General features: G+C 44.0%; 1 protein-coding gene across 1 annotated transcript in view; it reads left to right on the top strand.

Moving 5' to 3' along the window:
* Positions 1-12,555, top strand: part of dnah5 (dynein, axonemal, heavy chain 5) — a 458,053-nt gene that overhangs the window by 194,822 nt on the left and 250,676 nt on the right. Inside the window, exons 24-27 of the mRNA XM_038797206.1 lie at positions 6,462-6,697; positions 7,333-7,551; positions 7,883-7,945; positions 9,407-9,645. Of these exons, the coding sequence (XP_038653134.1) occupies positions 6,462-6,697; positions 7,333-7,551; positions 7,883-7,945; positions 9,407-9,645 (757 nt within the window). The remainder of the gene's footprint in view (positions 1-6,461; positions 6,698-7,332; positions 7,552-7,882; positions 7,946-9,406; positions 9,646-12,555) is intronic.

The raw sequence follows: 12,555 nt of genomic DNA, 5'->3' as shown, positions 1-12,555 counted from the left end.
ACTCTGTTAACTACAAAATGAAAATAAAGAACTGTCTTCAATTTTGATCAAAGATGCATAATGAAAATCAAATTATTGTATTTTCCTTGACCTTGGAACTGACATGTTGCTTTTGTACAACATTATCTCAACGTTTTGATGACCGAGGAAGCCAGCGATGGGAAGCAGAAGATTTATTTTACTATTTACAATAATCTGCCCACAGCAGTAACGATCCACAATCACAGCCCCTGTTGGGGCAAACAGCTCCTTGAGCCCTGCGTGGGCCGGCTTTTATGTTCAGTTCTAACAAGCCCCAGCTGGGTGGCTTCCGCCCCCTACCTGGGAAGCTCTTACTCCAGAGGTCTCATGACAAAATCGATGACATCCCGTCCCCCAAAGTCCGAAGATTATCCCTCTGCCCTCATTAATGGGAGCCTTCTGGGCCACATTGTCCGAGGCTGAGCTCGTATGTGTGGCGGTTCTGGGTCGGGCGGTGTATACCGGTTTGTTGACCACCTTTTTCTACTTGACCGAGGGCTATCACGGGAGCCGTGGCCCCGGACATGACATCTTCCGTCTGCGTGGATGCTTCTGTGTCCATATCTGAGCCAGAGTCATCTTCTTCTTGCTAGTCCAGTCATTGGGTCATGGCAGGTTGTGTCCTCTGGCTGAGGGGTGGTTCTCGGCACGGTGGAGACATTGACGTCGTTGGTTGGGGGTTGTCTAGTACGAGCACTCACTTCTTGAAGTGGTCCACATGCTTCCGTTCGATTTTCCCTTGAATCTTAACTGTATAGGAGATGGCCCCAGTCTCTCGAGCATGACTACTGGGAGCCAGAGTACCCTGTCTCCAAAATTGCGGGCATAGACTGTATCCCCCGATTGAAACTTCCAGCCTGAAGCCCAACTGTCACGGTGCTGCTTCTGTGTTTCTTGCTGAACCTCCACTTTCCTGCCTAGGCTGGAGAAAGTCCGGGTTCAAAAGCCTGCGGCCCATCAGCAGTTATGCTGGTGCAAACACTGTCGCCGTTGTGGGGCATTGCCCGGTAGTTAAAAAGAAACCATGCTAGTCCTGTGTCAATGGACTGTGGTCCGCTTTTTTATGTTCCTTTTGAATGTCTGGACTGCTTTGTCCACCAGGTAGTTAGATGAGGAATAGTATGGTGCTGGATGCCATTCTGTTTTGCAACAGTGGCAAACCTCTCGCTCATGAACAGCCTCCAATTGTCCGTTGTCAATGGGATATCATAAGTACTGAACGAGCACCTCAGCTTCTTGACGGTGGCCCTTGATGTAATTTTGAGTGGGCGTCCACGATAATGAGGAACGTGGACCCCTTGAAAGGCCCTGTGAAGTCTACATGCATTCTCATTTGTGAATGTCCTGGCCATTCCTAGGGATAAAGAGAGGGTGCCAGCGGGAGCCTTTGGTACTCTTGACACACCAGACAACTGCTTATGACCTGCCCCATGTCTCTGATGATGCCAGGCCACCAGATATAGCTCCGAGCCAGCATCTTCATCTTTGAGGTGTCTGTGTGACCACTGTGTAGATTTCTCAGGAGGGACTCCTGACCCTGAGGTGAAATGACCATGCAAGCGCCCCATACTGTGATACCGCCCTCCACGCATAGCTCTTGGAGTTTCTGGGCATAAGGCTGTAGGGCTACTTGGGGCCGGGACGGGGGGAGGGGGGAAGGGGGGGCTCCCCTGTAATCCCCCATTTAAAAACATGTGGCAAAGCTTTGCCAGTTTAGGATCCCATTGACTCCATGTTCGATCCTGAGGAGCCGTGACAGGTAGAGTATACATAAAATTGAGGGTTACAACTGCTTCGTCCGCCACTGGTGGGAACAGGGAACTCCTGGGCAATGTGAGATGACTAAGGGCATCAGCGTGGGCTATCTGTGTACCTGGATGGTGTTGGAATAAATACTCTTACGCAGTGAGCAGATGCACCCAACGTTGAATCGAGGCTGATGTAATTGGTGGAACCCCTTTGTTCTCCCTAAAGAAGCCCAGCAGCGGATTGTGATCAGTCACAATGGAGGTGCTACCCGTCGACGTATTTCTTGACTCCAAATATCACCACCAAGCCTTCCTTCTCTATTTGAACATAACGTTGTTCCATGTCTGCAGGGTCCTTGAAGCAAAAACAGTAGGGCACTCCATGCCGTCATCCCATCAGTGGGCAGCACCGCCCGGATTCCAGAGGGTGAGACATTGCACGTTAGCATTAGCGATCGAGCTGGATCATAATGAGTGAGGACGATAGACGTTTTTTCACTCTGGCACCCCAAACCCACTTATGATCATTGTTTCGCATTATGTGAAGGGCTGCCAATAGGGTGGGAAAGTTGGAGATGAATTTCCCAAAATAATTCACCTGGCCTAAAAATAACTGGAGTTCAGTGCTGTTCCTTACAGTTGGGGCCTCTTTTATGACCTGAACTTCCTCCTTCTCTGGGTATAAGCTGCCTCTGCCCACCCTGTAGCCCAAATAAGTTACTGCTTTCATTCTGAACACGTACTTGTTCCTTGTCAGCCTGACACCACTTGGGAGAACTGTCTGATCACTTCCTTATCGGCGACACCCGCATGAGCACATCATCTTATACAGCAGACCTTGAAAAATACGCCCCATCAGTTATTGGAAGATTGCCAGGATAGAGGAGATCCTGAACGGGACACGGTGTATTCAAATAACCCTCTGAGTGTTTATACATGCACATTTCCTGTATGCGGGGTCCAGCTCCATCTGTAAATAGGCATTGCTCATATCAAGCTTCGTAAAGGAACACCCTCCAGCCAGTCTTATGTATAAATATCCCACATCAGGTAACGGTCCAGGCATGAAGCCCTGTTTACCATGAGCTTGTAATCCCTGCAGAGCTGGACAGACTTGACCGTCTTCATTACCGGCACCACGGGGTGAAGCCCACTCTGCAAACTGTACTCCGCATATGATTCTCCGATCCTGTAGTCACTGTAGTTCCGTGTCAACTTTGGCGAGCATGGCATAGGGCAAGCCTTGTCCTAAAGTATCTGGGTTGAGCCTCCGGGTCCACAAAAATACAGGCTGTGGCCCCCTTTATCCTGCCCAGACCCTTCTGGAACACTTCAACACTTCAGGGTATTTGCCCAGGGCGTCGTATCAATTCCCGGTGCCCTTCCCGAAAATCTGTTGCCAGTTAAAACGGAGGACTCTCAACCAATCACGCGCCAGCGGATTGTGTCCCTGTACCACGACCAAGGACAGCCTGATGGATTGCTGTCTATGTGACCGGAGCCATGGTGGTCCCCACAATGCTCAACGGTTCGTGGTATAGACGTCACCTTGGCGTCTTGCAATGTCAAAAATAAGGTCCCTGCACAAAGCCGGTGAAAGGTCTGGCGGTTCATAATGGAAATGGATGCTTGTACACTTGCAATCTGACTCTGATCGGAGTCAGCTTCTGGGCCGTGTTGCAGTTCAACTGCATCATTCAGTCCTCTTCATCTAGAGGGGTCACGTGCAAGGCCCTGACTCGTGGCGATCTTCGCGGCTGCAATGGACAGCATCTCTTTGCCGAATCTGGCAGCTCTGACCACCATGTTCCCTCCGACCACACATCTGGCAATCTAGCTGGCTCTCCCCATCACCCTTAGAGGAGGTATCCCGCAGGTCTGCAGTGCTTTCCGGGTATTGGGCCTGACTGCAGAATTGCGCAATGGCTTATCCCTTGGGAGGTGATCTGACCAGTCTGGCACTGCCCTGTGATGTGGTAGGAGTCCGATACGGAGCGCAGGCCAAACTATGAATGCCATAGTCCCTGGACCCCTGAAAGCTCCACCACCCCTTTCTCTGCATTTTTACAGGATAGTGACAGACTTGAAATGGGCCATCAAACTAACGTGGGCTCCGCCAACCGCTTTCTTTATGTTATTTATTCCACACACCAGTCTATCACTCAACATTTCCGAAAGGGACAGCCCAAACATGCAGTGCTCTGCCAGTCGCCTAAGGTGGGTCAAAAAGTCAGTGAACGACTCACCCGGAGACTGCGTAGCTGCATTGAAACTATAATGTTGCATTATAACGGAAAGTTTTGGATTATAATGTTCGGCCACTAGTGCAATCAACTCATCAAACAATTTGGATTCTGGTGAAGTTGTGTAAGTAAGACTTTTTACAAGTTGGGGCCCTGTGGATGGTCAGGAGGATCACTTTCTGATGGTCATCCCCCAAGATGGGGCAGCAGGGTAGCATGGTGGTTAGCATAAATGCTTCACAGCTCCAGGGTCCCAGGTTCGATTCCCGGCTGGGTCACTGTCTGTGTGGAGTCTGCACGTCCTCCCCCTGTGTGCGTGGGTTTCCTCCGGGTGCTCCGGTTTCCTCCCACAGTCCAAAGATGTGCGGGTTAGGTGGATTGGCTATGCTAAATTGCCCGTAGTGTCCTAAAAAAGTAAGGTTAAGGGGGGGGTTGTTGGGTTACGGGTATAGGGTAGATACGTGGGTTTGAGTAGGATGATCATTGCTCGGCACAACATCGAGGGCCGAAGGGCCTGTTCTGTGCTGTACTGTTCTATGTTCTATGCCACTGGCCTGCAAAAAGTACCTCCTACTTTCAAGAGATCGGCTCTAATCTTCCAGTCCCGCATATAAAGTCTGTAGCTTACCAAGTCGTGGCACATTCAAACTTTTATATCCTCACGTCCTGCATGGTAGTCGTTCAGGGTGGCTGGGCATTTCGAAAAGCGTACCCGGAGTCTCCTTAGTCCTTGTCACCAGCTTAATGACTGAGGAAGCCACCGGTAGGAAGTAAAAGAGTTATTTTACTGTTTACAATAATCTGCCCATGGCATCAACTATCCACAATCATAGTCCCTGTTGGGACAACCAACTCCCCGGTCCCTGCTTGGGCCAGCTTTTATATTCAGTTCTAACAAGCCCAACCTCTGCCGCCCTACTTGAGAATCTCTTACTTCTTGAACCCCACGGGATGATGGATAATGATTTCTCCGTGGGTCTCATGGGGGTTATAACAAACGTGACTTCTGATTTAGATTTTAGTCCACAGACCATTTATTTAATTACGTGGGGCCATAAAATCATTTGCACGGCCATGCGTATGAAATACTTAAAGAGGCCCCAACTTGTGTGCAGCCTGTGCAAGAATGTTTCGGTTACTGCATGTTCATGCATTGTAGAGGACTCTGGACAAGCAGAAGAAAGCTTATAATGGTGAAGCAAGTCCCAATATGGACAAGTATAGTTGATGTAATTAATGACATAATACAATTTCTGTTAGTGATAACATAAATATTTAATTAGAGATCATTTTAAATCATTAGGACAATGGCCTTGGTTTTTGGGCTGAATGGTGAAGGAATCACGTTCACCATTGACTTAAAAGCTGCCCATAAAAAAAAGTATCTGTAGAGCGTAATGATTGACAGAAGTGCTCTTTTCAACTCTAGTTTTATTTTGGTGCCCTCTATAAGGAATTGATGGTATCCAGCAATAGAATAGACAGCAGGTAGGCTGATCAGCCAATCAGATTTCAGAATTCTCACAGACAGCAAAGAAAGAAGTAAAGGAAATTTCAATCATATTTAAATCATTATGCAGAAAGCAAAATAATGATTGGAATGTACACATGGAATTAAGGGAGAAATGTGGAAATCATTAGAGATTTTTAAAACAGATACTATTTGATTAAAAATCTATAATTTTTATATGTTCTTCAGAGGGAACGAGACACCACAATTGAATTGTTTTTGAGGACTAGAGAGCTTGTTCGGCAGCCTGTTGCGTGGGTATGAAATAGGAATTTTGGATCATCCATTCTTTCCAAAAACAATTTTAATTTACATTAATTTATTTGCACTTCCATTAAGACATCATAAAATAAATTAATCTAAAAAAGCATGGCAACAACTATTTGTCATTTTGACTTACATTTTTACATGAGTCAGATTCAGACTTGGTGCAAATTTCAGATCCTGTGAAAGAAAATCAAAATCAAAGTCTAAAATAACAGTGAAGAATATGGGAAGGCACATGAATTGAATCGATTAGCAAGTTTTCCTAATCACCTGAGCCCAATATTATAAGCAGACATTATAAGCAGAACATTATGGCATGGGCAGGGTAACATGGTTGCACAGAGGTTAGCCCTGCTGCCTCACGGTGCCAGAGACCCCGGTTCAATTCCAACCTTGGGTGACTGTGTGGAGTTTGCACATTCTCTCCATGTTTTCTTCAGCTGCTCTGATTTCCTCCCATGGTCCAAAGACGTGCAGGTTAGATTAATTGGCCATGCTGAATTACCCCTTAGTGTCCAAAAGGTTAGTTGGGTTAGCGGATAGGGTGGGTATATGGAGCCCAGGTAAGGTGTTCCTTCGGAGGATCGGTGTAGACTCAATGGCCTGAATGGCTTCCTTCTGCAAGTAGGGATGCTATGATTTCTATAATTAAAAAGTTGTTGCATTTTTCAGATGACCTGAAAATGGCATTAACTTCAGAAACCAGGATTTGGATAACTGATTTGGGTCGACACTGCAATAAAAAGTATCGGACCGAGATGGAGAACATCTTTACATTTATAGAGGAAGTCAGCAAAAAATTGAATCGTCCTATCAAGGATTTGGATGATATTAGAATAGCCATGGCTGCACTCAAAGAAATAAGAGAACAACAAATTTCCATTGACTTCCAAGTGGGACCCATTGAGGTAAGCCTTTGTTTCAGCTTGGAACGGCTTATTTCCCTTCACCTGATTGCTTATATGAGAAAAACAATACAAAAATGTTATTGCTGGAGATCAATTTTCTTGAGGACTAAAGAACACACGGGCTTCTCTTGTCACATCAGCTGAAACTTGTAACTGTGTCACAGCGATATCCCGCCCCATTGGGAAAGTTAATGTACAATTGAAGCCAGCACCACAATGAAGTTTTGATGCATCCGCAAGAAAAGGTGGAGAGTAATGCTGCTGTTTCAGGATGTTATTGGAGGAAATATATGAAATTATAAGAGGAAGCCTTTTTTATAATTCTGTGCCTTGTGAAAAGCACTTTTTATTCCACCCTTTTTGCATCGTTTGAAACCAACAGGCTGTAAGCATAGTTGTTCTTCCCTTAGAAGAAAATGCGCTGATGCCCGTGTGCAGTGACTTGTGGTTCCTACTCGCACCACTGCCAAATGTTGTTGGTACTGCAGTTTTATGTGGAGCCTAGGGAGCATAAATGAACTATCCCATTAAACCTTTGTCAGTATATTACTGTTTTCATTTTTTTCCATGACCTGTGGCAAGCTACAGCCATTATTTTACATTGAACAAGCAAACTATTCTTGCCATTTCAATAGGAATCTTATGCAATGTTAAACAAATATGAATTGCTTGTGGCCAAGGAAGAGATAGAGAAGGTAGACACACTTCGCTACACTTGGGAAAAATTGCTTGTGCGTGCAAGTGAGATTCAGAATGAACTAGTTACCTTACAGCCAAATTTCAGAGGAGAACTGATCAACAATGTGCAGACATTCATTGATGACTGCAGTGAATTTTATGTGGACTATGAAAAGGTAAGTCGATACAAAAATTTGAATGAGTGAATTAAGTATTTATGTTTTGCTGACTGAATCATGTATATATTTTTTATTTAAAACTCATTTTTTTTTCATTTTCCAAGAAATATGCTTTGAAAATTGTTAACTATGTTATGGTTTATAACATGTTTAAATATGGAGTGATTTATTTCAAAACATTTTTCTAAACAAATAGTTCTAAATGTGCAAATGTTATATGATAATTACTTGTTGGTAAGTGTTTTGAGACTATAACTATTGTAACATTTTGTGAATATTTAATTGTTCAGAATGGATCACGAGTAAGCTTTATTTTAATTTACAATAGGAAGGACCAATGGTTATAGGTTTGGCACCACAGGATGCCAGTGATAGGCTTATCATTTTTCAGGTATGTTCCTCTTGTTATGGACATGGCTTTTATGAATGTTTTTCTAACTATAGCCCGCAGTTTCCTAGATATTATTGCAATCAATTTCATAAATCAATAAGGTGTGTTTTGAACTCAACCCTCACAGTTGCTAGACCTGTCCTGTAATCATTATACTGTGTTTATAGAATAATCAAAGGATAATAAATGCTAGGGAGCATCACATCTTTATATCACATTTTTATGGATTTTCCTTCTTCGGAAGAGGTTCAGTGGGCAAAATTGGATCGTCCCAGAGAACAGTCTTGGGGATCACAATGTGTGATTAATCTATGCTGGTTCTTTTCAATGCAGGCAGCATGCAAACTTCGTACTTGCCTGTTTCCTGCCATGAATCTATTGTGCTGCCAGTGCTAAATGCACTGTTGAGTGGCTGAATGACTCAGTAGGTTCCTGTGAGGCTAGCACTACTTGAAACCAACCTGCATTATGGCTTGTATGTAGTTAAAGATGCCCTGCACCATCGGGAAGCCTATTATCCGGAACAGGCCACGTGCTTGCTCTGCATACATTTTTGTTGCATACAGAGCCTTGGTGACCTTACTCATGCAACAGTGGAAGCCAAACTTGAAGTTGTAAATATGGCTTGCTCCAGATTGGATGTAACCTGATGCAAATAAATTCATGTCCTTGGTTATATTTACAGCTATTGAAATGCAGTCCTCACCCTACTCTGAGACTGCAAATCTGCCACAAGAGATGGCAGATTCAAGTGAGCACCTCCATAGTGAAGCAAAAATGACACGCACAATGTTCCTCGCTGAGTTTGAAGTGGGAGAAATGCTCTGTGAAGACCCTGGATATGGCCTTCTGCCTTCTGAGAGCTGTCCTCCCTCTTCGTCTCTTCCCTGTCCAAGTAGCTTGCTCTCTCCTGTGTTGCCACTAACCAACCTACTTGTCATGGAGTATGCCAAGGGGATATAAATTGCAGCATCCCTGACTGGGAGTAAGTTGTCTGCGCAAAACCCCTGAAGTTTGAGCCACTCCATTTTTTGTAGATTTCAGCAACATTGAATAAGAGCACAGACCACTAGACATGCTTACAAACTTAGCAACAATCTGTAGAAATCAACCAACAACTAACTAACTTGACAGTAGTTGATAATGCCCTTAAGTCACATTGACAGTGGGAGTCATTCCTGTGGCTGAATGCATGTTCAGCTGTGCAAGGTTAAGAGACTTTTAGCTGGAATAGTCATGCCTTGGGTGTGATCTGCACCAGATGTGCGCATGATGCCATTTTGGTACCATGAAGCTCATAAAACCAACCAAATCTTGTAACAGTGGCCTTCACCAACATTGCTGATTGATGTAGGGAAGTTACTTTCTACCAATCCACTGTATAACCAATCAGTTGACTAATATTTACTACTTGTGAGGTTTACAGAGAGATATAGACATTTTCTTTTGTTTGGTTACTAGAATCAATTTGACAACCTGTTTCGTAAGTACATCACATATACTGATGGTGAGGAGCTGTTTGGCTTGTCTGTCACTGAGTATCCTCAGCTACTGGAAATAAAAAAACAGCTGACTTTGCTCCAGAAGCTATATGGATTGTACAACAATGTGATCAATACAGTCAGCAGTTACTATGACATCCTGTGGTCAGAGGTCAACATTGAAAAAATCAACAATGAACTTATGGAATTTCAGACCAGGTACATGTTACGTTTTGGTGAAGCTATTAATTATTAACATATTTTTGTCACCTGGAATTGTCATTGTGCCGTTGCTTTCAATTTTCAGGCTTCTGTATGTGCACATGGGGCTTTTCAAATTATTGTCAACTAGCTATTTGTCTAGCTCAAATATTCTGCATTTTTTAATTGTACAGAACCTTAAAGAACAAATTACCTCAGTTTTGCTTCTGACTTCATTTCCCTTTCATCACATGTACTGCCTAATTCTATTTTTATAATATTGTCCACCTCTGCCCTTACCTCAGGTGGTCGGCTGCTAAAACCCTTATGCATGCTTTCATCACCTAAAGACTCAATTACCCAAATGCTGTCCCAATATCTGCCATCCACCACCTTTCATAAATTAAAGCCTGTGTTGGGGTGCTTGTCCTTCACCCCCATCCTTGTTGACTTGCAATGGCTTACTATTACTTAGCATCTCAAAATTTTAAAATGCATGCTCTTAAATAGTTTTGTTTCCTAACTCCTCCCTTTTTATGTATTCTCTTTTCAGCTCTACAGTTCCTACTGAGCTCCCTGTTGAACTACCTCCATCCTATTTTGCATCCACACTGCATTTTGTCTTATAATTCTGGCAATCTTCAGCAGCATACGTCTTACTCTCTGGAATTCCCTATATAAAAAAGTCTCATCATAGCCTCTCATTTCTGCTGTCAAGTCCTCTTTAACATCCCCTCCTTGGGACTAACTTCTGGTCACTTGGCATAATCCTTTATAGGCTTGACAAAGATGGAATATGAGTATATCAATGGGAAGAGAAAAACCAAGAAAAGAATAGGGCCCATTAGGGACCAAGGGAGTAATCTGTGGGTGGAACCAGAGGACATTGGTAGGATGTTGAATGAATATTTCACTTCTGTCTTCACCCAAGAGAATGAGGATGTAGGTATGGAACTCTGGGAGAGACTGTGAGGTTCTTGAGCAAACTGACATAGGGGGTGTCAATGTATTGGAGATGCTGGCAGGTTTATAAGTGGACAGATCTCCAGGTGCGGATGAATTGTGTCCCAAGCTGCTGTGGGAGGCAAGGGTGGGGATTGCAGGGGCTCTGACTCAAATTTTTAATTTCTCTCTGGCCTTGGTTGAAGTGTCAGAGGACTAAAGAACAGCTAATGTGCTTCGACTATTTAAGAAAGGTTGTAGAGGTAAGCTAGAGAACTACAGACTAGTGAGTCTCACGTCAGTGGCAGGGAAACTATTGGAGACAATTCTGAAGGAGAGAGTCTATCTCCACTTGGAGACGCAAGGTATTATTAGCATGTGGGTCATGTAGGTCAGAGGGAGGTCATACATAACAAATTTGCTTGAATAGTTTGAGGAAATGAGCAGGTTTGTCAATGAGGGTCGTACAGTTGATGTAGTGTATATGTATTTGAGCAAAGCCTTTGACAAGGTCCCACATAGGAGACTTATAAATAATACAAATGTACGTAGGATACAGAGTAATTTGATCAGGTGGATTCAAAATTGGCTTAGCTGTAGGAGACAGAGGGTGAAGACAGAAGGCTGCTTTAGTGACTGGAAGCCAGTGTTCAGTGGCGTACCACAGGGATCTTTACTGGGTTCCCTGTTATTTGTCATTTATATAAACAACATTGATGATTAAGAGGGGTAGGATCAATAAGTTTGCGGATGACACAAAAATTGATTGAGTGGTTAACAATGAGGTTGAGTGGCTTGGGTTGCAGGAAGATATAGATGGGATGGTCAACTGGGCAGATAAGTGGCAGATGGAGTTTAACCCTGAAAAGCATGAGGTGATACACTTCTGAAGGAGTAATTTGACAAGGAAGTATTCAATGAATGGTATGACACTAGAAATTTCTGAGGAACAAAGGGGCCTTGGTGTCTCCCATGTAGGACCTTGTCAAAGGCTTTGCTCAAATGCATATAAACTACATCAACTGCAGATCTCTGATGGCGGAAGGGCAGGTTAACCGGAGGGTGAAAAAGGCATTTGGTACACTTGCCTTTGTCAATCGAGGCATAGATTACAAAAGAAGGGAGGTGGAGTATAGAACTTGGGTGAGGCCACAGCTGGAGTACTGAGTGAAGTTCTGTTCACTACATTATAGGAAGGAAGTGATTGCACTGGGGGGGGGGGGGCTACAATGGAGATTCAGTAGGGTGATGCCTGGGGTGGAACATTTTAAGTTATGAAGAGAGGTTGGATAAGCTTGGGTTGTTTTCGCTGGAGCAGAGAAGACTGAGGGGCGACCTGATTGAGGTGTACAAGATTGAGAGGTATGGACAGGGTATATATGGAGCAGCTGTTTCCCTTCATTGAAGGGTCAGTAATGAGGGGACACAAATTTAAGGTGAGGGGCGGTGTGAGGAAAAGCTTTTTTACCCAAAGGGTGGTGACGGTCTGGAATGCACTGACTGGGAGAGTGGTAGAAGTGGGTTGCCTCACATCCCTGGATGAGCATTTGGCATATCATAACATTCAAGGTATGGGCCAAGTGCTGGTGAATGGGATTGGGTAGGTGGGTCAAGTGTTTTTCACTTGTCGGTGCAGACCTGATGGACCGAAGGGCCTCTTCTGCACTGTGTGATTCTAGTGTCCATTTTCCACTGTAACTGACACATTCTTACTTCAAAAGGACTATAAAATCTAAGTTGTCATTATAGTGATACAATAAAGATGGCTTGCATGGCAATTAAAATGTCACATTAGTTAATACATTAGTGTATCGTCTAAGAATCTCCATGATATAATTCATATTGAAAATAAGAATGCACAGCGCTATGCTTTAACAACAGGCGTACTTTGTCCTCTAATTGCTCACCATAATAGTGAATACATGGACAATCTGGAGAGCTTCAGAAATGCTTGTTTGATCTGTGTTTTAGTTGTAGCTTGGTAGA

The sequence above is a fragment of the Scyliorhinus canicula genome, chromosome 5, assembly GCF_902713615.1.
Source record: "Scyliorhinus canicula chromosome 5, sScyCan1.1, whole genome shotgun sequence".
Classification (NCBI taxonomy): Eukaryota; Metazoa; Chordata; class Chondrichthyes; order Carcharhiniformes; family Scyliorhinidae; genus Scyliorhinus; species Scyliorhinus canicula.
Note: the sequence above shows the minus strand (reverse complement) of the source record. Positions and strands in the feature narration are given on the sequence as shown.